Raw genomic sequence first — 26,486 nt, 5'->3', positions numbered from 1 at the left:
GTACGTTTCCTTGTGGTCATGACGTTTGTGCAGTGATCAGAACACCTTTTCATATGCTGACTGGTCATCAAGCCATCCTCTTCTGGAAGGTGTCTGTTCACGCCTTTTGCCCGTTTTGTTTATTTTCAAACCTCTGGCTGTGCTGGGTCTTCAGTGCTATGCACGGGCTTCCTCCACTCTCCAGTTGGGGTGCTTAGGCTTCTCACTGTGGTGGCCTCTCGTTGCAGAGCGCAGGCTCGACAGTGTAGGACTGGCAGCTGGGCCACGCCGGCTTAGCCACTCCGTGGCAGGTGACATCTTACCGGACCAGGGATCCAACCCACGTCCCGTGCACTGGCAGGCAGATTCTTGACCACTGGACCACCAGGAAGTCCCTGCCCATTTTATTTTTATTTAAGGTCACTCCATATGGCACATAGAATCTTACAGTTTCCCCACCTGGGATCATACCTGTGCTCCCTGCATTGGGAGCGAGCACAAGGTCTTAACCACAGACCATCATGGAAGTCCCTTTACGCCTGTTTAAAATCTGATTTTCCTTTCCCAGTCTGTAACAACTTTCCCCATCTGTTAAGAGGGTGTCTTCTGATGCACAGACGTTTTTAACTTTAGTGAAGTCTCACTTAAGAGTCTTCTACTGCTAGTGGCATTTCTGACTTCCTGAAGAAGTCTAGCCTCCTTCCAGGCCATGAAGATTTTCTCCCAAGTTGCTCTTTTCACATTAAAAAAAAAAAACCTTTACTGAAATACAGCTCATTTACATCACATTTGTCTATCATCCATTTAAAATTAATACATGTGTGCAGGGAAGGGAGAGGTCAAGGTTCATCTTCTGTGTCTGGATACGCTAGCAATCTGCATGACGTTCAGAAAAACCCATCCTTCCCCACTGACCTCCAAGGGTCTTTGTTTTCTCGATTCTAACAAGGTTCTTTTGGAAGAATATTATTAGGAAGAAAACACCAGGGTCTATCATTTTCACTGGATTTTGGTACACTGCATATTTTGAATAATTGCTGCTCTACATTTCTTTTTCTTTGTGGAATCTGCCTCAGAGGTGAAGTGTCCAAATGAGTTTGATATTTTGTTCTCAACAATGACACAGATTATACATTTTTAGGCCCAGCAGTTGAACTTGAATCTGCCTCTTCTCCACTTCATCCATTGTTTCTCTTCTTACGACAGAAAATTCTTAGCACAAATTGCATCCTTTATTTGGGTTCTATAACAGTCACTACTCGCTCCAAAATTCACACTAACAGTGTCTCCAAGGGATGCCCCCTGGGCTCACACCTTCACACTATTCCCTCCCACAGATCAATTCCCCCCACATTGCTTGTGACTAACTGCTAAGCATTGCTATAAATTCAAGCCTTCCTGCCATGGGGACAGCCTTATCGACCCGGATGCAGCAGGAAGCGGAACAGACACTGGGGGGCTGAAGGACGACCCTGGCTGCCCTGCGCACCTGCACACAACCTGCCCTGGTGGGCAGAACACGCACGCATCTCCTGGGAGGGCTGTGAGAGAGCCATGGTTTTCTTTTTCTGCCTTTTCTATCCTTTTTTTTTTTTTCCCTAGCCCACACTACATAGCATGTGGGATCTTAGTTCCCTGACCAGGGATTGAACCCGTGTCCCCTGCAAGGTAGCACAGAGCCTTAACTGCTTGACCACCAGGAAAAGCCCCTCTCTTAAGGAGAGCTCCTGATCCACTCAGGACCCTCACTGAAGCAGAAAGCACACAGTCTTCTACTTGGTATCTCTCTGAGGGCAGGGACCCAGGTCTATGTCTTCTCAACAAGCGGCTGACCTGCGATGGCCCAGGGAGACTACAGCAGGTGGGAAGAGGGCACGAGCGTAGGGGCAGGTGTCTACAGGAGACCCACTGGCTCTCTGCTCCAGCCACAGGAGCCTCCTCACCACGGTCCACTGAACACGTGATCGGCCTCCATCACAGCAGACACCCTTGTCCTCCACTCACCCCACAGTGGGGCCCCTCCTGGAGCACTGGCCCCAGACCTGCCCTCCTTGGGGCTCCTCTCAAAGGTCACCTTCCTGCCCTCTCATCACGGCTGACACTGTCTCCCGTCTTCCAGGACGTGAACATCATGTCCCATGAGGTCAGAGACTCTTGAGACGGAGAACCAATCAGAGCTTGTGGAGTGACTGCCCTGGAGGCAGCGGGCTCACAGGGCCCCCCCGGAGCCCCCACTTACCTGTCCTTGTACTTGATCACGGCATCCACGATCTTCTTCATCTTCTTGGTGAGGTTGGGCGGGTTAGGGGAGAGCTTCTCAGCAGGTGGCCGGCCGCGCTTCTTCTGCTTCTTGCTCTCGTCGTCCTTATCGCGGCTGCGGGTGCTGGTGGTCGGGGTGGAGGGGCCGGCGTCGCTGTCTCGCTTGCGCTTCCGTGACGATTTCTTCTGCCGGACCTCCTCTTCGATCTCCTCCAGCGTGCCCTCCTCGATGGCCTTCAGGGTCAATAGTGGTAAAAATAGGACAGCCAGCACCGAGGTCGACAAGCAGAGGCCGCGTGCAGACCCGTGGGCCCAGGGGGGGAAAACTCTGCCTCCCCAACCCTGTCCTTCACGGACATACGGCATCTGTGATAAGTTGAAGAGTCACAGTCTCATGGTGCAGAGCCGCAAAGAGTGGGTGCCTGTCAGCCCTCCACTGGGAGGTGACCTGGTCAACACTGTGCCCCTGACCTGCCATGTTGTTAAACAATTGTGCTAAGACCCACATCCCACAGAATCAAGTGCTTCAAACACTGTCAGGTGTGCAGTTCAATGGTTATCAGGAACGTTCCCACAGGTGGACCACACTCCACCTGTCTGCACAACCAAGGCGGCAGTGGGATAGAGCCCAGACCACACCTCGACCTGTCGTTCTGCTCACTAAGTTGTCCTAGACACACTTCCTCTCGTTTTTCTGCAGCACAATTTTTAATGTCTATTAAGTGTTTTCTCGCACAGCAGGCCTTAATTGAACCTCTGTTCTTGGGCAATTTAGGTTCTTTCCAACTTAGGGTAGGGTGGGGTGAGGGGGTGGGCTGTTTTTAAGTAATGCCATGACCAGACATCTGTCTGTCTTTCAGATAGATTCCTGGAAGTGAAACTGCCGAGTTGAAGGACGTGAATATGAATGCTCATTTTAAAATAGTTCCCAAAGATGAATTCTCAAAGTAGTAACTAATCTGAACACCCAGTGAGAGGAAGCCAGGTGTCCAGGGGAGCCTGGAGTCAGAAATGGGAGGTGGGCCTGGAGCCAAAAGGAGGGGAGGCACTGGCTCCTCATCTCAGTGACTTGCTGCAACTGTGGGCAGGTAGGGGCCAGGCACTGGGGCCAGGCACTGACCACTGCCCCCTGTGGAGGGGAGACAGTCACACCCCCCACAAACGTGGTGACAAGTGTGCTGACTGCCATGGGGAGGGTGAGTGGTGCTCTGAGGGTGCGGCAGCTGATGTGTCCTGGTCGGGGGTGGGAAGTGCTCCCCGGGGTGGGGCACGTCAGCAGACCTGGGGGCTGGGGGGCGGTTGGAGGAGGTACCCAGGCTAAAGGAATAGCACAGGGGCATAGAGCAGGCAGGAGGGCCCGAGAGTAGGCTGGCCCAGGGGCAGGCATGCAGAAGGCTGAAGCGTGTGCCCTCTAATCTGTATCTACCTGGAACCTCAGAGTGCCATCTTACGGGATAACAGGATCTTTGCACACATAATAACTCAAGGACTGAGATGAGACCATCCTCTGTTAGGGTGGACCAGACTCTAGGAGACAGAAAAGGGCATACAGAGAGACCCTGGGGACATCCATGTGAAGATGGAGGCAGAGACGGGAGAGACGTGGCCACAAGCCAAGGAATGCTGGGGCTACCACAAGCTGGAAGAGGCAAGGAAGGAGCCTGGAGACAGAACACAGCCTTGCTGATGCCTAGATTTCAGACTTTCAGCCTGTGGAACTGTGAGAAGTTGAATTCCTGTTGTGTTAAAGTCACTGCATCTGAGATCACTGTTACAGGAGGCTCTGGAATCCAATACTGGAGCCTCCAGTCCTACACCCAAGACATGTGGGTCAGCACAGTGGGGAAAGAGGCAGGCACGTTCTGAAGGGCCTGTGTGCATACAGGGCGCAGTGGCTGCCACAGAAGCGGTGCCAATTTCACACCCACAGCTAAGACCGAGGAGTGCTGTTTTGGGTAAATCTCTTTTTTATTAACACAAATTTTACCGACTATGAACTACTGAAAAAAAAGGATGTTATCCAAGGGGAAAGAATAGTCTTTCCAACAACCATGCTGGGATGACCAGAGGCCACGTGCAAAAGCATGGATCTGGACCTTGACCCCATACCATAGGCAAAAGTTAATTCGGAAAGGATCATGGACCTAAATGTAAGAACTGACACTCTAAAAGGCTTGAAAGAAAACACAGGGGTAAATCTCTGTGACCTTCAATTTGGCAAGGGACTGACTCTTAGACATGATACCAAGACTAAAAGAGAAAAACAAATTTGACTTCATCAGAATTTATATTTTTGTGCTACAGAGGACACCGTCAAGATAGTGAAAAACAAAAACAAAAACCATCCCACAGAACAAGAAATATTTGCAAATTATATGTCTGATAATAGGCTTTTAAAGAAGATCTACACATGGCCAACGAGCACATGAAAAGGGGCCTGACACCACAAGCCCCCTGGAAATGCAGTTCAAAACCACAGATACCGCTGCACACCCACTAGAATGGCTGGAATCAAAGAGGCAAACAGGACCTCCCTGGCAGTCCGGCAGTTAAGACTCTGAGCTTCAAATGCAGGGGTGCCGGTTTGATCCCCAGGCAGGGAACTAAGATCCTACATGCCGCCTGGCACAGCCAAAGCCAAAAAACAAGTCATCCGTGAGGATGTGGAGAACCCGAAACCCTCTGTGCTGCTGGCAGGAGTGTAAAATGGTTCACCCGCTTCGGAAAAGGGTTTTGTCCCTTCAAAGGTTAAACAGAGAATGACCCTATGATCCACTCCTTGGCATCCACCCGAGAAATCAAAACATGTGTCCACAATATTTGTATACACAAATACTCAGTGTATTATTCATAACAGCCGAAAAACAGAAACAACCCCAATGATGTCTACCCACTGATGACTAGATACACAAATGTTGTACTGTATACCCACATAATGGTCTATCCTTCAGCCATAAAAAGAACGAACTCTTGATGTGCGCGAGAATCTATATGTACCTGGAAAACATTTTCCTAAGTGAAAGAAGCCTGACATCAAAGGATCATGTATTCCATGATCTTACACATGGACCATGTCCTGAATAGTCAAAATTTTTGTTGACAAAAAGCCATTCAGAGGATTTAATGGGCTGGGAAGACAGCTGGAGAGGAAAGGGTTTCTCTGAGAGGAGAAAGGTCTTCACTTCCCTTGTGATGACAGTGTCACAACTCTGTGAACACACCAAAACCACTCAATTGTGCATCTTAAGTGGGCGAATTCCGTGGTATGTAAGTTATTCCTCAAAAAATGCAGAGAAAGAAATGTGCATAAATTATTATTATACACAAGTGGGCAGTTTTTTTTTAAAAGGTGTGCATGTGTGCTCAGTCACGTCCAGTGCTTTCCAACCCCATGGACTGCAGCCCTCCAGGCTCCTCTGTCCATGGGATTTTCCAGGCAAGAATACAGGAGTGGGTTACCATCTCCTCCTCCAGGGGATCTTTCCGACCTAGGAATCTAACCTGTGTTGCCTGCATTGCAGAGGGATTCTTTACCACTGAGCCACCTGGGAAGCCCTTTTCAAGGGCACCCACTGCCTTAGCAATGCAGGGCTGGCAGAGGTCCCACGGGAGCTGTAGGTCTATGGCTGGGCTAATGTCAGAGGTTCTGTTCTGCCTCTCAGAGCCCTGAGCTGAGGGCTGGGGACAGGACACCCCAGCTGCCTCATCTGAGTTTTGCTGGTTTCTTGCCTGGCATGCTTCAACAGCTCCCTCTGGTGCATAGCTCAGTGGGTGAGCTTGCAAATCTCGGGTGTTCTGAGGTCTCAGGAGAGGATCAGGGCCACCCGGCCTCACAGCCCAGAAGTGCCGCGACCACAGTTAATCAAGAGGAACCTCGGGGTGTGTGATCAGAGGCCTGGGGTGCAGCTGCTCATTCCAGGGTGTGACAATCAGCAGGGCGTAGCCAAAAGCCGCCACCTGCCTTCTGCAAGTACTGTTTCAGGGACAACAATTTGAGGGTTGGACTCTCAATCGTCACCTTTACACTCAGAGCTCTGGGGTAGGGGTGGGGTCTGATGTGTCATGGTAACCCAGATGCTGACCTCAGTGCTGGGCCCTGGGAGCCGAGGGCTGGGGGCTGGGGGGTTCCGGGGGGCCGGGCGGGGTGCTGGCTCCCTCCTCCCTGCAGCTCCCAGGGATGATGCACCCTGATCAGGGCACCTGACCCCATTAGCACTCCCAATGATCTTACAGGGAGTTGTGACATCCCTAGTCTAGCTCTGGGTCCTCTGGCCAGCCCCCTGCCGAGGTCACCAAGTTTTCTTTAACCTGACACACGAATGGCCAGCTCCATCCAGCAGTGCATTCTGAGCAGCTCGGAAGCCTCAAAGGTGTGCCTGCCACCGTTTCAACAGGAGGAACTGAGTGAACCTGAGCCGTGTGTGAAGGGTTGCTGCCGTTCGTGTTGAGAATGGCTAAAGGGCACTGCCCAGGGTTTGGATGAAGGCCCCTAACCCGGCAGCCAAACCTGTGCTGCCTGAGCCCCTCTCACGGCCCTCTCCAGCATGTACCTTGAGCCACTGCTTCTCAGTCAGCGAGTCACTGTAGTCCACCTCCTTGCGGTGACGGGAGCCACGGCCGAACATCTTCTCCTCCTCCTCCTCACAGGTCAGCCGCTCCACCTCGGCATCGTCCTTGATTATCCACGAGGGGAGCTCGTCCTCCTCCATGAGCCGCGGCTTCCGCTTGGGATTGCGGGCCTCCTCACGCCGGCGGTCCAGGTCCATGCGCTATGGGGTGTGGGGCCAAGGAAGCGTTAGCGCAGGGACAGCCGGCAGGCACACACGGGGCGCCCTGCCTGGGGACCCAGTTACATGGTAGCTGGGTTTTGTGGTGGCCAAACTGGCTGAGCTCTCAGGTCAGACCCTGGCTGGGACTCTGCTGTGGGGCAGAGAGAACTGGGAAGGACGTGGAGGTGACAGAAGCAGGGCTGAAATGGGATGGCGGTTCCATGGACAGCCTCAGTGGGAGGCACAGGCCCGCTGAGGCCAAGGACGCCCTGGATTCCACACCCATGAAGGGCGAGGGAGATCCGAGACCGAGGCCCGATTCAGCTCTTCGGCCCGGGACAGTATGATGCCCTCTGAAAGGGAGAGAGCCTCAAGGACAACAGGCACCAGCAGGACTGGGTGTGCCCGGGTGTCCTGCCATCCCTATGACACGCTTAGGAGACCTTAGGAGACCACGGGACAAAGAGGGGTCAGTTAGGTGCTGTCTGCAGCCCACTCGAAGGGCTGCCCCCGGCTTCAGTAGTCTGGGGACGCCGATGTCAGAGACCACTCAGTCTGCTGGGTGTCGGCAGGGAGGGGCATGTGAGCCCCACGGCCCACGGTCCGTGCAGGTGGGATAGCCAGTGCCCGCGGCGCTCACCATGAACAGGTCGAACTCCTCCTCGTGCCGGGCTATCATCTGGTTCACCGTCTCATCGTCAGGCACCTCGTCTTCTTCCTACAAGACGTCACACGTTTAGTCCGGCTGCGGGGAGGCCGGGGTGGGCGGCGGCGGCGGCCGGGCTCGGAGGCGAGCGGCGGCGGTCCGTGGGAGCGGAGCTGGCGGTCCCTGGTCCGGCTGCGGTGGATGGGGACCCACGCGGCAGCGATGAGGCACACACGCACACGCACACGCACGCTCCGTGGGGTCAGGGCCCTCTGCTGGCCGTCTCAGCCGAGAAGCCGAGGATTGAATGGGCGTGGAGACTGAACTACCCCGCTCACCTTTAGAGGTGGCTCCTCCGAGTCGGGGTTGACGCCCGCTGGCGGAGGGGCAGTGTGGGCGAAGCTGGCACTGCCGCTGCCCGTGCTGCAGTGTCTGCTCTGTGGATAGATAGAGGACTTCAGTCTCCAGGGCTATCAATCCGGCGTCTTTCACCAGCAGTTGTTTTTTTTTTTTTTTTTTAATAATAATAATAATAAAAAAAAACCACTTCAAAGAAAAAGCAAGTATACTCATCGTCTTTCCTTTCAGCCCACACTCCCTTTACTCCAAAGGGATGCAAAAAAAAAACAAAAAAAGAAAAAGAAAAAGTGCAAAAAAAGGTAAAAAAAACAAAAACGAAAGCCGCTCATGCGTCCACCACTCACGCCAGGGAGGGGGTCGGGGCCAGTGCTGCGCTCACCTCATCCTGCTCCTCGTGCTCCAGGATGGCCTGCAGGAAGGCACGCCGCTCGTGGCTGGAGGACTTCTGGTCAAACATGCCGGCCTGGATCACCTTCTGGTCCACGTTGAGCTTGTACTTGGCCGCGGCCAGGATCTTCTCCTCCACGCTGTTGACCGTGCACAGGCGGAGCACCCGCACCTCATTCTGCTGCCCGATGCGGTGGGCGCGGTCTTGTGCCTGCAGGTCCTGGGGGCGGGATTGGGGGAGATGCCATCAGCCCCAGACAGTTAAAGGGGAGTTGGGACACTGGATGCTGCTGGGAGACACACAAGCACTTGCCTGGCCAGCAGCTGCACAGCCAGGAAACTCAGGAACGAGACCTGGAGCCTGTGCCAAGGGGACTTCACCCTGAGATCCTGCAAAAGCGTCTCTTTCTACCTTAAGTGGAACTTGGCAGATACTAGGGAAGAAAGCGTGGTTTTAAAAGGCCGCCTGAGGGGTTATATTCCTGAGCAGATCCCGTCACAGTTGCATGGGGGCCCATCACTGTGCGACTAGGTCCCCTAGGTGGGGCCGCATTACGCAACAGCACTGTTTACAGAATGACGCCGAAGCTGCACACCACTCCAGGTCGATGCCGGGTTTGACTGGGGGCCCTGCTGCTTCCTTGCCAGGCAACCCCAGGCCCAGGTCCCACCAGTCTAGCCTTGGGAGCCACTGCTAACACCTGCCCCTCTCGTGGATACTGTGTGCATGAGGAGCCAACGGGCAACGGATACCCAGTGCCTAGTGTGGAGCAAACGCCAGTAGAGCGGGAGGTGTGGTGCCAACACGATCTGTGTCACCCCATGAGCCCAGTGCAGAGCCAGGAGGGCGCCTACGGAATCCTGGGTCCGGGGCTGCGTGGAGCTGACCTAGAGATCTGCACCCCACAGGGCAGCAGAGGCCACACCTGGTGGGACAGGCGTGTCTTGGCCCCACGGCTCGGCCTCCTGGTCGGCCTGCGTGATTCCCGGCAGGGAGGACTGGCGCTTCATGATACACCTACCCCTGCCGTGTGTCTCATGACCTCCAATGCCTCCCAGTGGGGAGGAGGGGCTCCACAGAGGCCTCTCCCCCAGCTGCCTGCTGATGGGGGAAGCACAGCCCCACCACCTCCTAGCAAACAGGCCAGTCATGGGAGTCCGGGTGGGAACCATTCCAACCCAGGCTGATGGCAGTGACCACCCCAGACGTTCGCTGGCATACAGGCTATGGTTCCCATGCTGATAACCAGGGTCACTGGGCGTGGGGAAGGGCTCACTCATACCATCAACAGGATCGAGAGCAGGGCAGCCTGGTGGAGGCCACTTTGGCAGAACCAACAAGAACATGACGGGCACAGGCCTGTGGGCCGAGATACCCCACCTCTCGCTCAGCCTGGGCCTGGCCAGTGCTCTGAGAGAGGGACAAGAGGGCTCCATGAGAGGACAGCGGTCAGGCCGAGAAACAGGAAACCTGGACAACTGCCCACTGGGGTTTGAGTTAAAAGGCCTGGGGCCGCCATATACCAGAAAGGCTGGCTGCTGAGGATGTGCTAGGCAGAGGCTTGGTGCACTTGCACGGAAATGTGAACACACCAGCCGGTGGCAGGAAGAGACACGTGCTGGCACATGCCAGGTTCATGCCAAAGCCAGAGCATCTGTGTGTACAGAGGGAGAGGCTGGCATGTGCTCAGAGTAGAGTGGGAGTGGCAGGGAAGGGAAAAAATGCACACTTCCGTTTGTTACTTTCAGTTACTGGTATTTGCGTTTTGAAAGAACTACGGGCATGGAGCCCCATGCAGGCGCGCGGACAAGACATCAGGGCGGCAGTGCGTAGAGCATACAAAGGAGCCCCGGCATGAGGGCTAGGCCAGGACATGGCCAGGAAGGACCCCGTGACCAACGGGGACCCTTACTACCAGACCATAGGACGGGGCCATTTTCCATTTTCTTGCACATCTATGGGATGCCAGGATTGTTTTTTTTATCTCCTTCTTTTGGATGGTGCCACGCAGCTTGTGAGAACTCAGTCCCCAGACCAGGGACCGAACCCAGGCCGTCAGGAATGGAAGTGTGGAGTCCTAACCACTGGACAGCTGGGGAATTTTCAGAAAATTTTTTTAAAATAACAGTAGAACATGTATTTTTTCATAATCAGAGCAAAGAATTAGTTTGCTTTTGAGAAACTGCCCTCTGCACCTCTCTCCAGGCGCTGCCAGGGCTCTAGGAAAATGTCAGGAGGCCGCCGGACACTCACACTAGGGGCATGGTCACTGCCGGGGGGTGCGCGCTGTTACCTGGTGGGGGTTCCAGTCACTGTCAAAAATGATCACAGTGTCAGCCGACTGGAGGTTCAGACCCAGGCCCCCGGCCCGGGTGCTGAGCAGGAAGATGAAGTACTCGGAGCCGGGCTCGTTGAAGGTTTTCAGCAGCATCCCCCGGTCCTCCGCTTTCGTGGTTCCTGCCGGGTGGGTAGACCAGTGTTAGCAGGGTGACCGAGGGAGGAGACACAGAGGGACACCTGCATCTGGGAGCAGCGACCACGCCCGCCGCCTTCCAACCAATGGCTGTGGACTGTAACTGACGAGCAACTCAGATCCAGGTGACACCACTGACCACCAGTCTGCCCACCCCAGTAGAAGAAAATGAGCCCCACCATGTGAACTGGGGCTGCCACAGGCACTAGACAGGCAGGCACTGCAGCGCAGGGCTGGTACCCCGCAGACACCCAGGCAACAGGCTGACCCCTGAGCACTGCTGTAACCACCTCTCCGGGGTGGTGGGAGACGCTGCAGCTGCGCTGTTTCAGTGCGCCTCTCCGAACCCGTGAGGGGCCTCTGGGTGGACACACGGTGCTGCTATGGTAATGACAGACTGGTCAGAGGCTGGAGCCTGCCTCCATGCCCCTGTGGTGGGTTTTCTCCATTCACAAAGGGAACCGTCTGTACAGGCAAGCACATGCGACTGTACAATGGGGATACGTCTCTCTGTGGGCAGGATGGCTCCCCACTTCCTGAAGCCACAGTGACTCGAATGTGAGGGCCCCGGGCGTGATCCTCAGAGGGGCATCTAAGCTCCTCAGGCTCCCATCAACTCAAAGCAGAGGTGCCTCTGGTGAAACCAGGTGTCATTTTTGGTGCTCCTTTAGCCACTCGCCTACACATCAGGACGAACAGCACAGAGGCCCAAGGTCTATGGCGCCTGGGCTGTCCTGGCTCCTAGGAGGGGCTAAGGCCTCAGGCACGGCTGGACAGGGCCAGGTCAAGGGGCTGCTCCAGTACCCCTGGGTGCACCCTCAATTCTCAGCACTCTGACAGCAGAAGGCTCCGCTCCCCATGTCACTGAGCTCCCCAACCCTTTGCCATTCCTTCTAGGGGGCTGGGGGCAGAGAGGCCTGTGGGATCTTAGTTCCCCGACCAGGGATTGAGCCCATGCCTCCACAGTAGAAACACAGAGTCCTAACCACTGGACCACCAGGAATTTCTTTCCCAGAGTTTCCACCCATGTGGCAGTGACCACATGAAATGCTAGAGATGAAACCGTGGTCCAGCAAACGGATGTCCTCACTTACACAGAGGACTCTTGTCATGGAGAGAAAAAGGGGTTGGGGGGCAAGTGGACAGATACTTGGGTGGGTGGGAACATGCTCTCGGCCTGTCCACTAGGGGGCGGTGTCACCATCGTAAAGCTCAGACCCAACAGAGGCCAGCGCACTGAGGCCACACAGGCCTTGGCAGGGATGCAGCTTTCAGCCTCAGGACGCGTGAGCACCTGACCAAAGCTATGTTTGTAAAGGTTACTACCCTGGATGGAATTCTAAGAACAGCTGAAAGAAGGCAAGACGGAGATGCAGCAAAGGTTCTGGGCAGGAGTGGGGAGGGCCGATTTCAAAGGACAGGTCCACCCAGCAATCACAAGTTAACAGTCTGAAAATCCACAGTACCACGAGAGGCACTGAGAAACACACAACAGAGGCACAGAGGCACAGAGGTTTGGGTGTCCAGCCATGGATGGATGCAGCTGGTACCGAGCTTAGACAACGTCTTGCAGAAATGTGGTCTACCCCGCGCCTCTTAACTGTATTTACTCCAGTGAGTCTCAAGTCTCTCTTTTGTTAAATGCTATTTTTTGATGTGAATTGGTTTTTTAAAAGTCCTTACTGAATTCGTTACAGTATTGCTTCTGTTTTGTGTTTAGTTTTGGGGGTCCCAAGGCACACGGGAATCTTAGCTTCCGACCAGGGACTGAACCTGCACCCGCTGCATTGTAAGGTGAAGTCGTGGCCACTGGACCACCAGGGAAGTCCCCCAAGTCCAGTTCTTCTTGAGAGCCCCACTCACTCCGTCTTACGGAGAGCGGGGGTCTCCCCCTAGGGCCGTCCTGGGCAGCGGACACGTGTCAGATCAGGAGTCCCGCACACCGTCACCACTGTGCTCAGCCCCATCTCCCCAGGACTCCCTTATGCTGGCAACAAGGCAGGAGCCAGGCTTCTGATGGTCACAGGCCAGCGTGGTTCCCACTGGACATGCCCCATCACCCCTGCCACATCTGGATCCCTCCATCCTGCCCTTTCCTGCTTCTCCCCGTGCTTGTGGTTCCGGCATGGATAGGTCTGATTTCAGCCCCAGAGCCACCAGGGCAGTGGAGATGGGGGCATGTCGCTCACAGCAGTCGAATGAAAGCTCACGCCAGACCCCTGGGGGAAAAGACAAGCTGCTTCTCTGTTGGGGACACTGTGTCTGCTCAGTGTTGGGGACACCCCAATTTCTGTGGGTGGAAGAAAAGCCTGGAAGGGATGCCTGACAATGAAGCCAACATGGAGGACAAAGGAGCCGAGAGCCCCAGAAAAGCTCCTCTAACACTATCTCGGTACCTGGATCCAGCTGTGCCTGAAGCAAGCTTACCCCTTACCCTTAAAGTTCAGTTATGTGAGTCTATTAAGGCTTTCTTCCCTATGCCCACAGGATATGAGTTTCTGTCACTTCCCACTAAAATTAAGTCTATGGGATACACATTAGCCACTGGACCCAGCGTTAATGTGCAAGGACTTTAAGTCTTGTGTTCGGGAGACCAGCACAATACTCCCAGGACCCCTCCCAGTCCCACAGGCCTGCGTCACTGAGCATGCCACTGTGTCCACTCCCAACACTACACCTGGAGTCTCTGGGCCTTGCCCTGCCTCACAGGGGAGGGCAAACCCTCCAGAAGCTTCGGCAGCAGTGGATAACAAGGCCCTTTCAAACACATCTCTCTCCCCGGCCACACTCACCATCGAGCCTGAGGTATTTAAAGCCACGATATGCAAAATAGTCTTCCATGATGGTCATGAGGGAGGTCATCTGACAGAACAGCAGCACTTTGTGGTTGGTGGCCCGGAGTTTGGGAAGAATTCTATCGAGCAGCTCGAATTTCCCTGAGGCTCGGTACAGGTCCAGCCTGGGGAGGGTGGGGGCGGGGAAGGACACACAGGACGTGAACCACAGGGCCCTGAAGGCAGGCAGAGAACGTGTTCCCACCCACTACCTGACCAGTCCTGGGTGGGCTGGCCACCAGGGCCAGGAGCACACGAATGTCTCCCTTGGCAGACTACCCAGCCCCCAAAGTTTCAGCAGAGCCATTCCAATCCAACTAAAATAAACTCAGGCCACCCTAAGTCAAGTGAAAGTGTTAATCGCTCAGTTATGTCCAACTCTTTCTGATCCCATGGACTATAACCCACCAGGCTCCTCGGTTCTTGGGATTCTCCAGGCAAGAATACTTGCCATTTCTTTCTCCAGGGGATCTTCCTGACCAGAGATCGACCCCCAGTCTCCTGCATTGCAGGCAGATTCTTTACCATCTGATCCACCAGGGAAGCCCCCCAGGTCAAGGGTGACTGTGGAATTATGGAGCAACTACGATCTTTCTAAGAGTGAGAAGAAGGGCTGAGGGCCACATGGCTTTGGTCATTCATTCTCAGTTTACAGGTATGGAAACTGAGGCTGGGGGCACTGTGACATGGCTGCTGACCTGCCAGGGCCAGGACTCAAGGCCAGGTCTGTGGGACCCCATTATGTAACTTGATACAAAAAAAAAGACACAACAAAAGGACCTTTGCTCTTTCATTCAGGGTTCCCGCTCTAAGAAATAGTTTACTATCCCAGAGAAGTGATGGTGGCTTTAGCGCTGAGAATGTTTTAAGAGTGAAACCTTGAGGCTATATCCGAGCCCAATGCTAAGGCTGAACCACGCTGGGGCTGCACTTTATAAACAATACTGGGGAAAACACCCCCACAGCAAGCTGGGTGGCACACTGTATAAAAAGTGCCTCTCTCCTGGTGGGCAGAGTTTAGGCTCAAGAGGGCAGAGGGAAGCTGTCACGGGTCACAGAACCCAGAAGTGCAAGAGTGGGACCTGGAAGCCATGTCTGGTCAACTCTCAAATTGCAGATTTTTTTTTTTTTTTTAATTTGGCTGCACCGATCTCAGAGCAGGTAATGGTAACCCACTCCAGTACTCTTGCCTGGAAAATCCCATGGACGGAGGAGCCTGGTAGGATGTAGTCCATGGGGTCGCGAAGAGTTGGACACGACTGAGCGACTTCACTTTCATGCATTGGAGAAGGAAATGGCAACCCACTCCAGTGTTCTTGCCTGGAGAATCCCAGGGACAGCAGAGCCTGGTGGGCTGCCATCTATGGGGTCGCACAGAGTCAGACACAATTGACACGACTTAGCAGCAGCAGCAGTAGCAGCAGCGAGTCTTAGCTGCAGCATGCAGATCTTTAATTGTAGCAGGTGCAATGTAGCTTCCTGAACAGCGATCGAACACAGGCCCTCCGTATTTGGAGCACAGTTTTAACCACTAAACCACCATGTAAGTCCCTCAAAGTGCAGAATTTCATTCTCTTCTTTGGGCTCGTCTATGTTTTTAAGTTTTTTACCAGGAATATACTGCCTTTGAAAGCAGACAACTATGACAACGGAAACAAAGTCAACCACAGAGAGAAAACAGTGGACCATCCATCCACTCCGTTAAGTGAGGGAGATTCTCACCCTTGGACAATGCCGCCGGTAAACCCCAAGTGCTCGGAAAAGGACTCCTGTAACGGAATGAGACGTGGGTCAGTGGGGGCAGGAACAGGTGTCCCGGCCCCATGCCTCCGAGCCCACCCACAGCAGCTCCAAGACCACACAGAAGTGCTGACAACAGCTTTTCTACCCCACCGACATGCCTTCCCATAGGGTCTTAACCACCAAAGGTGCGCATAAGGCACCTGACATCATCTCTGGAGCACCGAGAAGGAACTGTCAGGGGTGCGATGACCCTGAAACTTTATGTCAGAATGTGTAGACATATGTGTGCTTTTCACTTAAATTTATTTGATTTTTTTGGTCTCAACATGTGGCATGTGTGATCTTAGTTCCCAGACCAGGAACTGAACCTGCACCCCCTGCAGTGAAAACACAGAGCCTTAACCACTGGACCATCAGGGAAGTCGTTATGTGTGCTTTTCAGAAGCAAGAATCCAGATTCTCAAGTGTACTGGGGCGCAGAAAGGTCATGGCTGGAGCTGTCATGAAGAGGGACATGCTCTCCACATGCTGACCTGGGATGGCCCCACACACTGCCGAGAGGGGAAGGCTAGTAGCCAACCAGCAGGGGTGGCATGACCACTCCCACCCTGGGTGGGAAGCAATTCCAGAAAACAGCCTGGAAGGCTTCGTGGTCATCCGAGGTGGGACTTTCATTTCTCTCACATACTTCTTTCCTCTTTCCTTTATAAAAAAAATTTTATGTATTCTTTCTGGCCACCACAGGGCATGCAGGACCTTAGTACCCTGACCAAGAATCAACCCCATGCCCCCGGAGTGGAAGCGCGGAGTCGTAACCGTTGGGCCACCAGGAGAGTCCCCCTCTCTCGTATTTCCCTACACTGTTTGGATTCTTCACAATAAGGACTTGCAGAGAGAATCTCAATAAGAAGACAAATGTACGCGCATCACCTAATTACAAACTCTTCATCTTTAAAGCTGCAGAGAGAAGTGTCCCAGCTCTGCTGGGGAAGCAGGGCCTCCTGCGGGCTGAGGCCCCCCACCTGGGCCTCACCTCGATGTGCTGGAACATGTAGGGGTGGTTACAGATCTTCCTCAGCTGCATGATGGTGTTCATCAGGGTCTTGGTACCACCTTTGCCCTGAGGAGGCACAAGTGAAAGTCAAAGTCGCTCAGTCGTGTCTGACTCTTTGCGACCCCAAGAGCTATACAGTCCATGGAATTCTCCAGGCCATAATACTGGAGTGGGTAGCCTTTCCCTTCTCCAGAGGATCGTCCCAACCCAGCGATCAAACCCAGGTCTCCCACGTTGCAGGCGGATTCTTGACCAGCTGAGTCATAAGAGGCTCCCAGATTGGTCTTGTCTGGGGTGGGGTGGGGGTGGGTGTGGAAGGAGGACATAGGGGGAGGCAGGGCTTGTGGAGCTGGCTCCTCTTGGGGCTCAGAAGCCAGCATAAAGCCAGCGCTGGGGGAAGCAGAGACGCCTGGGCACCCTGGAGGGTAGAGAGTGAGGAGGGGCCAGGCCGGCCAGCAAGACAGAAGGGACTGGCAAAGCGCTGAGGCCAGATCACAAACACTGTGTGATTCAGAAGGCCAGCTGCGCGAGCACTGGGAGAGAGTCCCTGGGGCCTGCAGCCAGATGGGCCGTGATGGCTGTGGAAGACCTCTGGCTTCGGGATGAAGGAAGGATGCGGGGGTGGGTGCCGTGGGCAGAGAAGTAAGCCAGGAAATGGGCTGCCACAATAGCCCAGGTAAAGAGCCCAAACCAAACATGTGGAGGAGGAAATGGGGAGGCCGGGCCAAGCTCGAGGCACAGAGATGAGGGACCTGGAAGGATGATTTCAGTCCTGGTGGGAAGAGAATTGTTAGGGTAGGCCCGGGGTCTCAGAGAGGCCCAGGAGGTAGCAGCCCACCTAGCCCCCACTCCTCTCCATTATAAATGAACATCACCCCAAGCTCACGTAATGACAAGGAAAAGGGAGCCAGTGGCCGTGGCTTGTCGGGAAGATGGGACACGCCTGAATGTTCTAACTGCTATGGTCCGTGCTGGATCCTCACTGCTAACAGATGCGCCCACAGGAGCCAGCACTTCACAACAGAGGACCCTAGACTGCTGACTGGGAGGCTCAGGCCCCCCTGAAAACAGGCCCTCAGCCCCTGCTCCCTTAGCCTTACAGACTGGACCGAACCACACCAGCTATGATCTAAACCAGGGCTGGTCAATACCCTCAGGATCACAACCAGATAGGGCCTTGGTCACAAAAATCACCTCCCAGGAGGAGAAAGCCTGCTGGTTCCCACGCACCCAGCTGCTCCCAGGCCGCCCACCCACCCGCCTGCCATGGATACCCAGGTGGGACAGGGGCCCGGGCCAACCTTCTTGTCCTTCTCGGAGCCGTCGGTCAGCAGTACCCCCTTGGCCTGCATGTGCCGATAGAGCACGCGCTGCAGGGCCGACATGTCGCACTTGATGACGTACTCCACCTGTGGGCACACGCCGCCGTCAGCCGAGCCCAGGCCCCAGAGCCCAGCCTGGGCCCGACTCTGACCTCCCAGCCTCTCGGGCATCCTGGGCCCTGGCCTCTGATCGCGGCACACGAGGGTGATGGTGAAAAGCCCCCACACCCAGGGCATGAGGGAAGCCGAGCTGCAGTATATGCGGGGGGCTAGAAGTGTGGGGGCTTCCTGGGCCAGAGGGGCAACACAGCTTTCTTTCAAAGGCCTCCCCTCAGCCGGCCCATGATCAAAGAGCAAGAGTGACATGAGGGGTGACTGGCGGGGACCCAAAGCCCCCTCAGGGAGGGGGGAGGGGCCGCTACGGCCGGCAGGTGGGACTCAGCTGGCCCCAGCACACCTGCCTTGCGCTTTCAGAGACCCGTGCAGGTGAGCAGCCAGCCCCAGGCGAGACTGACTCCTGAATGCTGAGCAAAACAGGGCCAGGCTGGGGGACTCCAGAGAGCTGCCCAACTGGGACCCCAACCCTGGGGCGACCCCCACACAATGCTGAATGCTGCATTAGGGCTCCCTCCACTCAAAGTAAACACAGCACCTTTTCAGGCAACTGAGCCTCCACTTCCTTCTTGAGCCGCCGGAGCAGGAAGGGCCGCAGCACTTTGTGGAGACGGCGGATGATGAGGATGGTTTCCTCCTCGTTCAGGTCCACCTGGCACCACAACGAGACATGCAAGCCAAGTGTTACCTCCAGGGGAGCAGCGACGCGTGGGCAGGGCCACCTGGTGTCGCCCTGCACCCCCTTTCCAGGCGGCACTATGTTTTACGAGAGCTTGGCGGGGCACCCTCTTCCTGTGGAAAACTGCAGGGACCTGAGACTTTCCATGGAAGTCCTGGGACACAGAAGCGAAGCTCCCAGGGCACCAAGAAACACGGCATCACACTGAGTGGCCTCCCCAAGAGTAAAAACTCATGTGTCTGGAATCCTGAGAACATGTCCAAAGGGAACCTGGCCAGCACTGCAGAGTAACATGCACAGAGCGCATGGTGCAAACTGGGGGTGCTCTACCGGGAGCCCCAATACCCTCTCATTTCAGCCTCCGTGGGAGAGACGGATAGAAAGGCTGCTCTCCTGTGGGCCTGCTACTCTGACCAAAATTTGAATTAAAACATTTTTTAAGTGAATGATAAGATGACATTTGAATTTTTTTCTTTAGGACCCTTTGGGTGAAGCTTTTACTCAACTTGAAAATAGGTGAAACCATGGCATTTGTTCCCTTGCTCTTGGGGTGGGAGTCCTAGAAGTCTGAAAACAGGGGGCTTGTTTTAATCATGAGAGCCTTGAAAGGGCCTCAGTTTCTCCTCTAGGAGGGCTTCTGCCTCAGCCAGTGCCAAGGAGGGGGGACCCCAGGGACGATGCAGAGGTCCCCCTGTAAGAGCATGGTGGTCCCAACTGTCCCAGACCCGAAGAGAATCTCCTAACTGGGGACCAGTGGGCTGGATGTGGCTGCTGGGCGAGGGGGCTCTTCATCCACCCTGCAGTCGAGCCCACCTCCTCAGTACAAGGCTCAGGCCGTCAAGCTCCTTCAACAGAAAACAACTGGCCCACAAGCAGACTACCAACTCCACCCACAGCCAGACAGATGTGAGAGATACAAGCCACAGCCCACAGCTTTTTATTTTCTTTAAAAACAAAAGGGGCAGGATCTGACCACTCTCTTCACTGAAACTACCAGAGCCACCCATTGCCCTCAGTGTGAGAATTAAATTCCCCTCAAGCCCTCCAGCTGCAACCTTCACACCTCAGGCCCTGCTGTGTCATGTCCCGCTCTGTGTCTGGGGCACAGGGTCAGGAAGCCCCAAGGATCCCGAGATTTCTCTTCCCTTCTCTGGTGGCAGGGTTGCCATGTATGTGGCCAGGCTGGTTGCGGTGGGCACTCAATCCACAACCACCTGGGGAAGCCGGCTGGGTCAGGACTGTGACCTCGGACAGTCCTTGGAGCTGCTTGTGGCCAAAGACCATGGCTCCCCGCCCCGCCCCCTTCCACCACGTGGCCGGCCGCTTGCCCACCTTCTCCCCAGTCATGGCGAAGGGCGCGTTGAACCACTGCTCAAAGGTGCTGCAGCTCTTGAAGATGGTGGGCAGCAGGAAGTTGAGCAGCGCCCAGAGCTCGGGCAGCTTGTTCTGCAGTGGTGTGCCCGTCAGCAGCAGGCGGCGGGGCGCCACGTAGTGAGTGTTGAGGACCTGCGTCAGCTTGCAGTGGTGGTTCTTCATGCGGTGGCCTTCGTCCACGATCATGTACTTCCAGCGGATCTGCGCGCCGAGAGCAGGTGGTCAGGGGAGGACAGGCGGTGGGGCTGTCCCCTGGGTGAGTAGCTCACTGCCGTCAGGCATGAAGGCTCTGGGCAGCTCGGCCCAGCAGGGTGGGGAACGTGAACTCGACAGCATCAGAGGAGGGGCCACACCCCGAGGGGCAGACACACACTGCAGCTCCGTGGTGCGTGGGGAGGGCGGACACGTGGACAGGGCGACGGCTGGGAGCTGCTGTCAGGTGAACAAAGCTAAGTCCAGAAAAGAACTCTGGTTTTCCAAGAAAACTACATACGCCAAGTATCTGGCAAAGAGAAAACAAAATCCTAAATAACACACAGCCTGCTGATCATAGGTCCTTGAGGTACAGTCAAGAGAAGACATGGTTTGGTAACAGGTACATTTCAATCTGGCTTCCCTGGTGGCTCAGATAGTAAACGATCTGCCTGTAATGCAGGAGACACAGATTCGATCCCTGGGTTGGGAAGATCCCCTAGAGCTGAGGAAATGGCACCCCACTCCAGTGTTCTTGCCTGGGACATCCCATGGACAGAGGAGCCTGGCAGGCTACAGTCCATGGCGGTCGGACATGACTGAGCAACTAAACGTTTCCAGTCAGCAGGTGGTGGCTCAGAGGCAGGGAGGCACAGCTGAGGGCAGACTGTGCTGTGGGGGCGCCGCCTGTACCCCAGAGCCTATCAGTGGTCGCTGGGCAATGGACACAGGCTAGACGCCAATTCTAACTGGGAGTTAGGTTGGCTAGGCAGGGGCTGCAGGTATAAACTCCCGTTTACATGCAATTGTGATGCCCTTCAGAGCCACTCGGACCTTGGCATCTAGCTCCTGGGGACCAAGCACGGCCCAGCTGAGGCCCTGCACATCAGGCGTCCCAGAGGAAAAGGGCAGGACTGACCGGGGCGGGGGGCAGCAGCCCTTTCCCACAAGTAACCCCCATGGTGGGAGGTTTACCCTGATTAAAGCCACTGTCAGACACAGGATTTTCAGAGCCCTGTTCTCGTGTCTGGGATGGGCCTGGTTCTGTCCTGGGTCAGAAGGGTGACCCGCAGCATAAGCCCTAGGATAAGCAGGCTGGGCCTCAGTTTCCTCACCTGTAGCTCAGAGATGCATATCAAGCACCGAATGTCATCAGTATGAACATGCCCCACAGGTGGGGGTTAACGTGTAAAGCGCTCTAGCCCTGGACTTCCTCCCCATACGGTCAGCGAGGCCAGACGTGGCAGCCCAACCCCTCCCCACCCCAGGAAAAGAGCTTTCTGGATGCAAAGGACTGTGCCTGTCTTATAGCTGGGTCATAGTATTATTCTTGGTAACTCAATGGTGGCCCAACTAGAGCCACCTTCGCAACTAAGTCAGCTAAGAGGCTGCCCAGCCGCACGACACCCACTAAACACACCAGCTCAGTGGCTCAAGGACGATGGGACACACAGGACCTCAGAGCACACTGCCTTGAAGGCCAGACCCCACCTGCTTCACGGGCTGCTTTCCTGTAGGCTGGGGTGCGAAGACACAGCCACCAGGGAGGCAGGTCTGAGGCCTCTAGAGACAGGTGGAGATGGAGGAGGGCCTCAACATGGCCCTGTGAGGGACACGGCAGGCAGGACAGGAAGGCTGGGAGGCATCGCAGATGACCAGGCTCTTTGGGCAGGAGCCCCGAGAAAAGCTGGTCCACGTGCTATGTAGATGGTGCCAGTCTCTGGACGTGATCCAGGGCAAGCCTGGGAACACACAGTCAGAGAAGCAAACCCCAAGCCACCTTGATTGAGGCCTTTCACACCCACAGAGCAGCTGTCCTTATGCATATGCAGGGGATCACTGAGCAATGACGTGTGGGGGGTCTGAGAAGATGAGAAGCGTGACCCATGCACGACCAGCCTGGGCAGGATCACAGGCGCCCGGACAGCACATGATGGGCCGAGCTGCCTTGTTTTACAGGTGAACACGCTACCTTTGCAAGGATGTGCTTGTCCTTAATGATGTACTCATATGTCGTCAGCAAGACGTTGAACTTTCCGCTGCGGAGCTGGGGGACGAAAGCACGTCTGGCTGCTGGGGAGCCCTGTGAGGGAGAGAAGACGCACACGCCTCAGCCCCCCAAGTTCTGGGGCCCTGGTAAGGCTGAGAACTGGCAAAGGCTGCTGACCCTCTCCTGACTCCACCTCAGACTGCTGCTCTCCCCAACTTGGCCCCAAGTGGATGTCCCTCCCTGAACTCCACCCCCAGACTGCTCCCCCTCCCTGATTCCACCCTCCATGCAGAGGGCCTCGTGCAGGGAGCAGAGAGGCATGCAGGCCCTGGGTGGCTTGCAGCCTGTACCTCCACCTGCCCCACTCCTGGTGGGCAACCAGCTCCGCTTCCCATGTCTGCCTCCTCCTGGGTCCCCACTCAGGCCACCGTGTCTCCCACACAGGTTCAGTCCACGGTGACCATTCCCTATTGGCAGCTCCAGCTTCTCCCTGGTTAGCAAATCTGTCTGGTTCCCCGTTTCAAGCTCACTGTTCCTGACAGACTGAGTTGCACTCGTTCCCAAAAGCTCTTTTTCCTTTTGAATTTTTTTTTTTTAAACTAGAGTATAAGTTGCTTCATTCCCAAAAGCTCTTGGCAGCAGGACAACATTTAGTTTCTCAAATGCACCAATTTCTCCCTGCACATGCTGTGATCTCTGCCAGGACCTGCTTCTTCCCATCACAGGGCTGAGAGCTCCGTGGCAGAGTGGCGAGCCTGGACCCAAGAGCCCTGTGCCAAGGGCATGACTGAGCTCTGCCACCGAGTGGCTGCATGAGGCACCCCGCCCCGCCCTCCCTCCCCCAACAAGGACAGGAGGCACCATCAGCCCCAGTGCACAGGTGAACTGGTCTAGAGATGGCGAGGACAGTGAGCAGCCCATCACACAGCAGCAGCTGTGCGACACTCACTGAGTCTGCCTATGTGGACAGGTCTGGAGGTCAGCTGGCGTAACAAACTTCAGGCTAGTGCATTCACACCAGCACAGTCCACGCACTGAGTCCAGAACTTAGCAAAAGCACCCCTCCTCGAAATGAAATGACCCAAGCCCCCACGTGGCTGACCTAAGAAGGCAGGCACACGTGCGTCCTGTCGTTAATGCAGGTCGACATCCCTCTTCACCACACGGATCTCCTACCCCCACACCCTGCCCACGCCCACCTCCTCAGGCGGCACGTACCTTGTAGGACACCTTCACCACCGAGGGGGCCCACTTGTCAAATTCGTAGGCCCAGTTGGAGAGGGTTCTGGGGAAAACAAGGAAGACAGTCAGGTACTAGGTCTGGCGTCAGCCGCTCACTGTCCACACTGATGTCCGTTGAGGACGTAAAGGCTGACGTGGCCGTGATCCTGGCAGGTAGACTTCCAATAATTTGTATAGTGATTTCCCCTTTAAGAGGTAGCACTTAACTGCCCACCTATTATGTGTGGGCTAAATTGAGTATTTTTCCCAGAATACAGTATGGAAAGGGGAAGAAAAAGTACTTCACAGTGGAGACACCTGCCACACACACTACCTCAGCCAGGTGATCAAGGTCAACCACCAGCGTGAAGTGTCTCGTTGACAGTACCTGCCCCATGATGAGTTGAGAGGCGGGCTTCCCTTCTGGTCTTTGTTCCCAAAACCCATCATCCCATCTAAGGATGAGAAAATCACCAAACAGACCCAGGTTGAAGTACCTCCTATGAAACACCTGACCAATCTCCGCAAAACCATCAAAGTCACTAAAGTTACGCAAAGTCTGAGGAACAGTCACAGACCAGAAGAGGCCTGAAGACACGTGAAGGGTAAATGCCACATGGGCTCCTGAGGCTGAAGACAGAAGTCAGGGCGAGACTAGTAAAATCTGCATAAAGTTTACATAAGGTAACGTGTTCAGTCACACTTTCTCTCTATATATAATGGGCCAGTGGGGATTCCTCACTTGTGACAAACGTAACAGGGTCACGTGAAATGTGATCAACCACAGCAACTTCCTCGGTGGTGCGCTGATTAAGACTGCACTTCCAGTGCAGAGGGGCGCGGGTTCAATGCCCAGTCACAAACACACAAGCAAAAAAGATGTGATCAGCCACAGGGGGAACCAGAGGAAGGTACCGGGAGCTCTGGGTACCATCCTTCCAACTTTTCTATAAAGTGGATGCTATTCGACAGGAAACAAACCATCACAAGGCAATGGTGGGGACGTGCTGAAAGGACACAGTAGTCTTCCCTGGAAAATCCCATGGACAGAGGAGCCTGGTGGGCTGCAGTCCATGGGGTCGCAAAGAGTCGGACGCGACTGAGCGACTTCACTTTCACTTTCTTTCTTCAGCAAAATCGCTAATGATAGACTCCATGAGCCTACGCTGCTACAAAGAACTAAACCATTAAACTACTACACAGGGGAGAAGAGACAGCTTTCCTTTGCAGTAGATTCCAAGAGTGGGGAAGGAACGCTGGAAAGAGAAAACCTTGCCTGGGCACCTTCCAGGGGGATCATCATTTCAGGCGCGAGTTTCTGATAGATGTTGAAACTACAGAGAAGAGTATGCTTAGAAATGCGACAGTCACAGAGTTTCTCAGAATCTTCCCACGGGATACTTATAAATCACAAAGGAAAACTCTTACGTTTGCATGGGGAAACCAGCAGGTACCACACAGGAAGAGAACAACTCGGGACTTCCCTGGTGGTCCGGCGGTTATGACTCCATGCTTCCACTGCAGGGGGCGAGGGTTCGAGCCTTGGTCGGGGAACTAAGATCCCTTGCGCTGCACCATCCGGCAGAAAGATAAAAGGGCAGACCAAAGTGATGCTCTCCTGTTGTGGAGCCCTGGGCTTGTGCTCTCTGATGTGAAGCCTCAGGAAGGGCACAAGAGCCCCTCCTGGAGGTTCTTGCCAGAATACCAGAAAGGACACATCACATGAGCCCTGTCTAAGGAGGGATGGTCTACCAAACACCTGCCCGGGATTCAGGCTCACAAAGATCAAGAAGAACAAAGCCGAGCGGGGCAGCTGTTACAGAGACATCACAACACACGACAACAAGAGGCAGGGGAGGGACCCTGGACCAGAAAAAGGTCTTCAATGGGGAAACTGACAACATCTGAACTGTGTCTCTGGAGTCACTAACAGTGATGATTTATCACCATGTTGTTACTAGCCTGGTGTTAAAACTGTCCTAAGGTGATGTGAGCTCTGGGAGGCCAGCTAAAAGGTGTGCAGGAACTTTTTAAGCTGCTTTTGCAGTTGTTTGTAAGCCTTAAAAAAATTTTTAAATGAAAATTAACAACTGGTATCTCATTGTAGTTTTGACGTGCATTTCTCTTTAGTGATGCTGAATAGCTTGTCATGTGCTCAGCGCCTTTGCTGTCCACCTGAAATCGTCACAACATTGCTAATCGGCTATACTCCTATACAAAATAAAGTTTAAAGAAACGTGTGTTCAAAAAAGAGACAAACCATGGGACCTCCCTGGCAGTCCAGTGGTTAGGACTCTGTGCTCTCACTGCTGAGGGTATTGAGAAGCTCTATGACTATCCCCTTTCTCATCTAAGATCCAGAAAACGGCAAGGTGCAGCCAAGAAAAAAAAAAAAAAAAAAACCCAGTCTGTGCATAGCACACTGGACACAGAGCTATTCTGGTGTCCCACCTAAACAGAAGGGAGGGGACAGGAGCCCTTGGAGGGCTGTGGACAGTACACAGGCGAGGGCCGCGGGCACTGACAAGAAGCTGGGCCGACCCAAGGGAGGACGCAGCAAGGCCAGCTGCAGGCCCAGGACCTCCTGCCGCTTCTAGAAGCAACTCCCTCTCTATGAAGATCTATTCCCCCCAAGGCAACCAGATTTACACCACCATGAGCAAGAGAAAGCAAAAGGGGAAATCAACATCTCCCAGTAAACTGTGGAGGCTCCTGAGGCCCCCCAGCCACGAGTACATGGCCTATGGAGGCCTGGCCGTCTTCCAGGCAGGAAAGTATGTTCCCATGGGCTGGGGGATGAGGACATGGTTTCCCATCACCCGCCTCGACAGCTGACGTGGCCCCTACTGCACACTGGGCCGAAGGCAAGGGCTTCCCCTTCTGAGCCAGGCCAAGTGCACACACTCAGGCCTGGCCACATCAGAGCAGGCCATCCCCTGGGCCCATAGCTGGACTGCTGCCTAGCATGTGACTGGAACCAGGTCAAGGACAGCCAGTCCCAGGATTTCTGGAAAAACCCTGCAGGCAGAACCATCGTGTGTCATATGCAGAGCTAGGAAGAGGGAGCCCCGGAGTGGCTAAGGAATCTT

General features: G+C 54.7%; 1 protein-coding gene across 9 annotated transcripts in view; it reads right to left on the bottom strand.

Annotated features, from left to right (window-relative positions):
- Positions 1-26,486, bottom strand: part of SMARCA4 (SWI/SNF related, matrix associated, actin dependent regulator of chromatin, subfamily a, member 4) — a 90,287-nt gene that overhangs the window by 18,933 nt on the left and 44,868 nt on the right. For 6 of the 9 annotated variants that reach the window (XM_059887957.1, XM_024993899.2, XM_059887954.1 and 3 more), the window contains exons 17-30: positions 23,395-23,461; positions 22,159-22,269; positions 19,953-20,195; positions 18,480-18,593; positions 17,807-17,914; positions 16,485-16,571; positions 15,431-15,477; positions 13,667-13,833; positions 10,695-10,858; positions 8,393-8,620; positions 7,992-8,090; positions 7,648-7,725; positions 6,789-7,007; positions 2,219-2,472 (exon numbers count right to left, since the gene is read on the bottom strand). In XM_059887957.1, the coding sequence (XP_059743940.1) occupies positions 2,219-2,472; positions 6,789-7,007; positions 7,648-7,725; positions 7,992-8,090; positions 8,393-8,620; positions 10,695-10,858; positions 13,667-13,833; positions 15,431-15,477; positions 16,485-16,571; positions 17,807-17,914; positions 18,480-18,593; positions 19,953-20,195; positions 22,159-22,269; positions 23,395-23,461 (1,986 nt within the window). 9 annotated transcript variants of the gene reach the window in all.

Source organism: Bos taurus, chromosome 7 (genome assembly GCF_002263795.3).
Source record: "Bos taurus isolate L1 Dominette 01449 registration number 42190680 breed Hereford chromosome 7, ARS-UCD2.0, whole genome shotgun sequence".
NCBI classification, from domain to species: domain Eukaryota; kingdom Metazoa; phylum Chordata; class Mammalia; order Artiodactyla; family Bovidae; genus Bos; species Bos taurus.
This window is presented reverse-complemented; position numbering and strand designations above follow the sequence as displayed.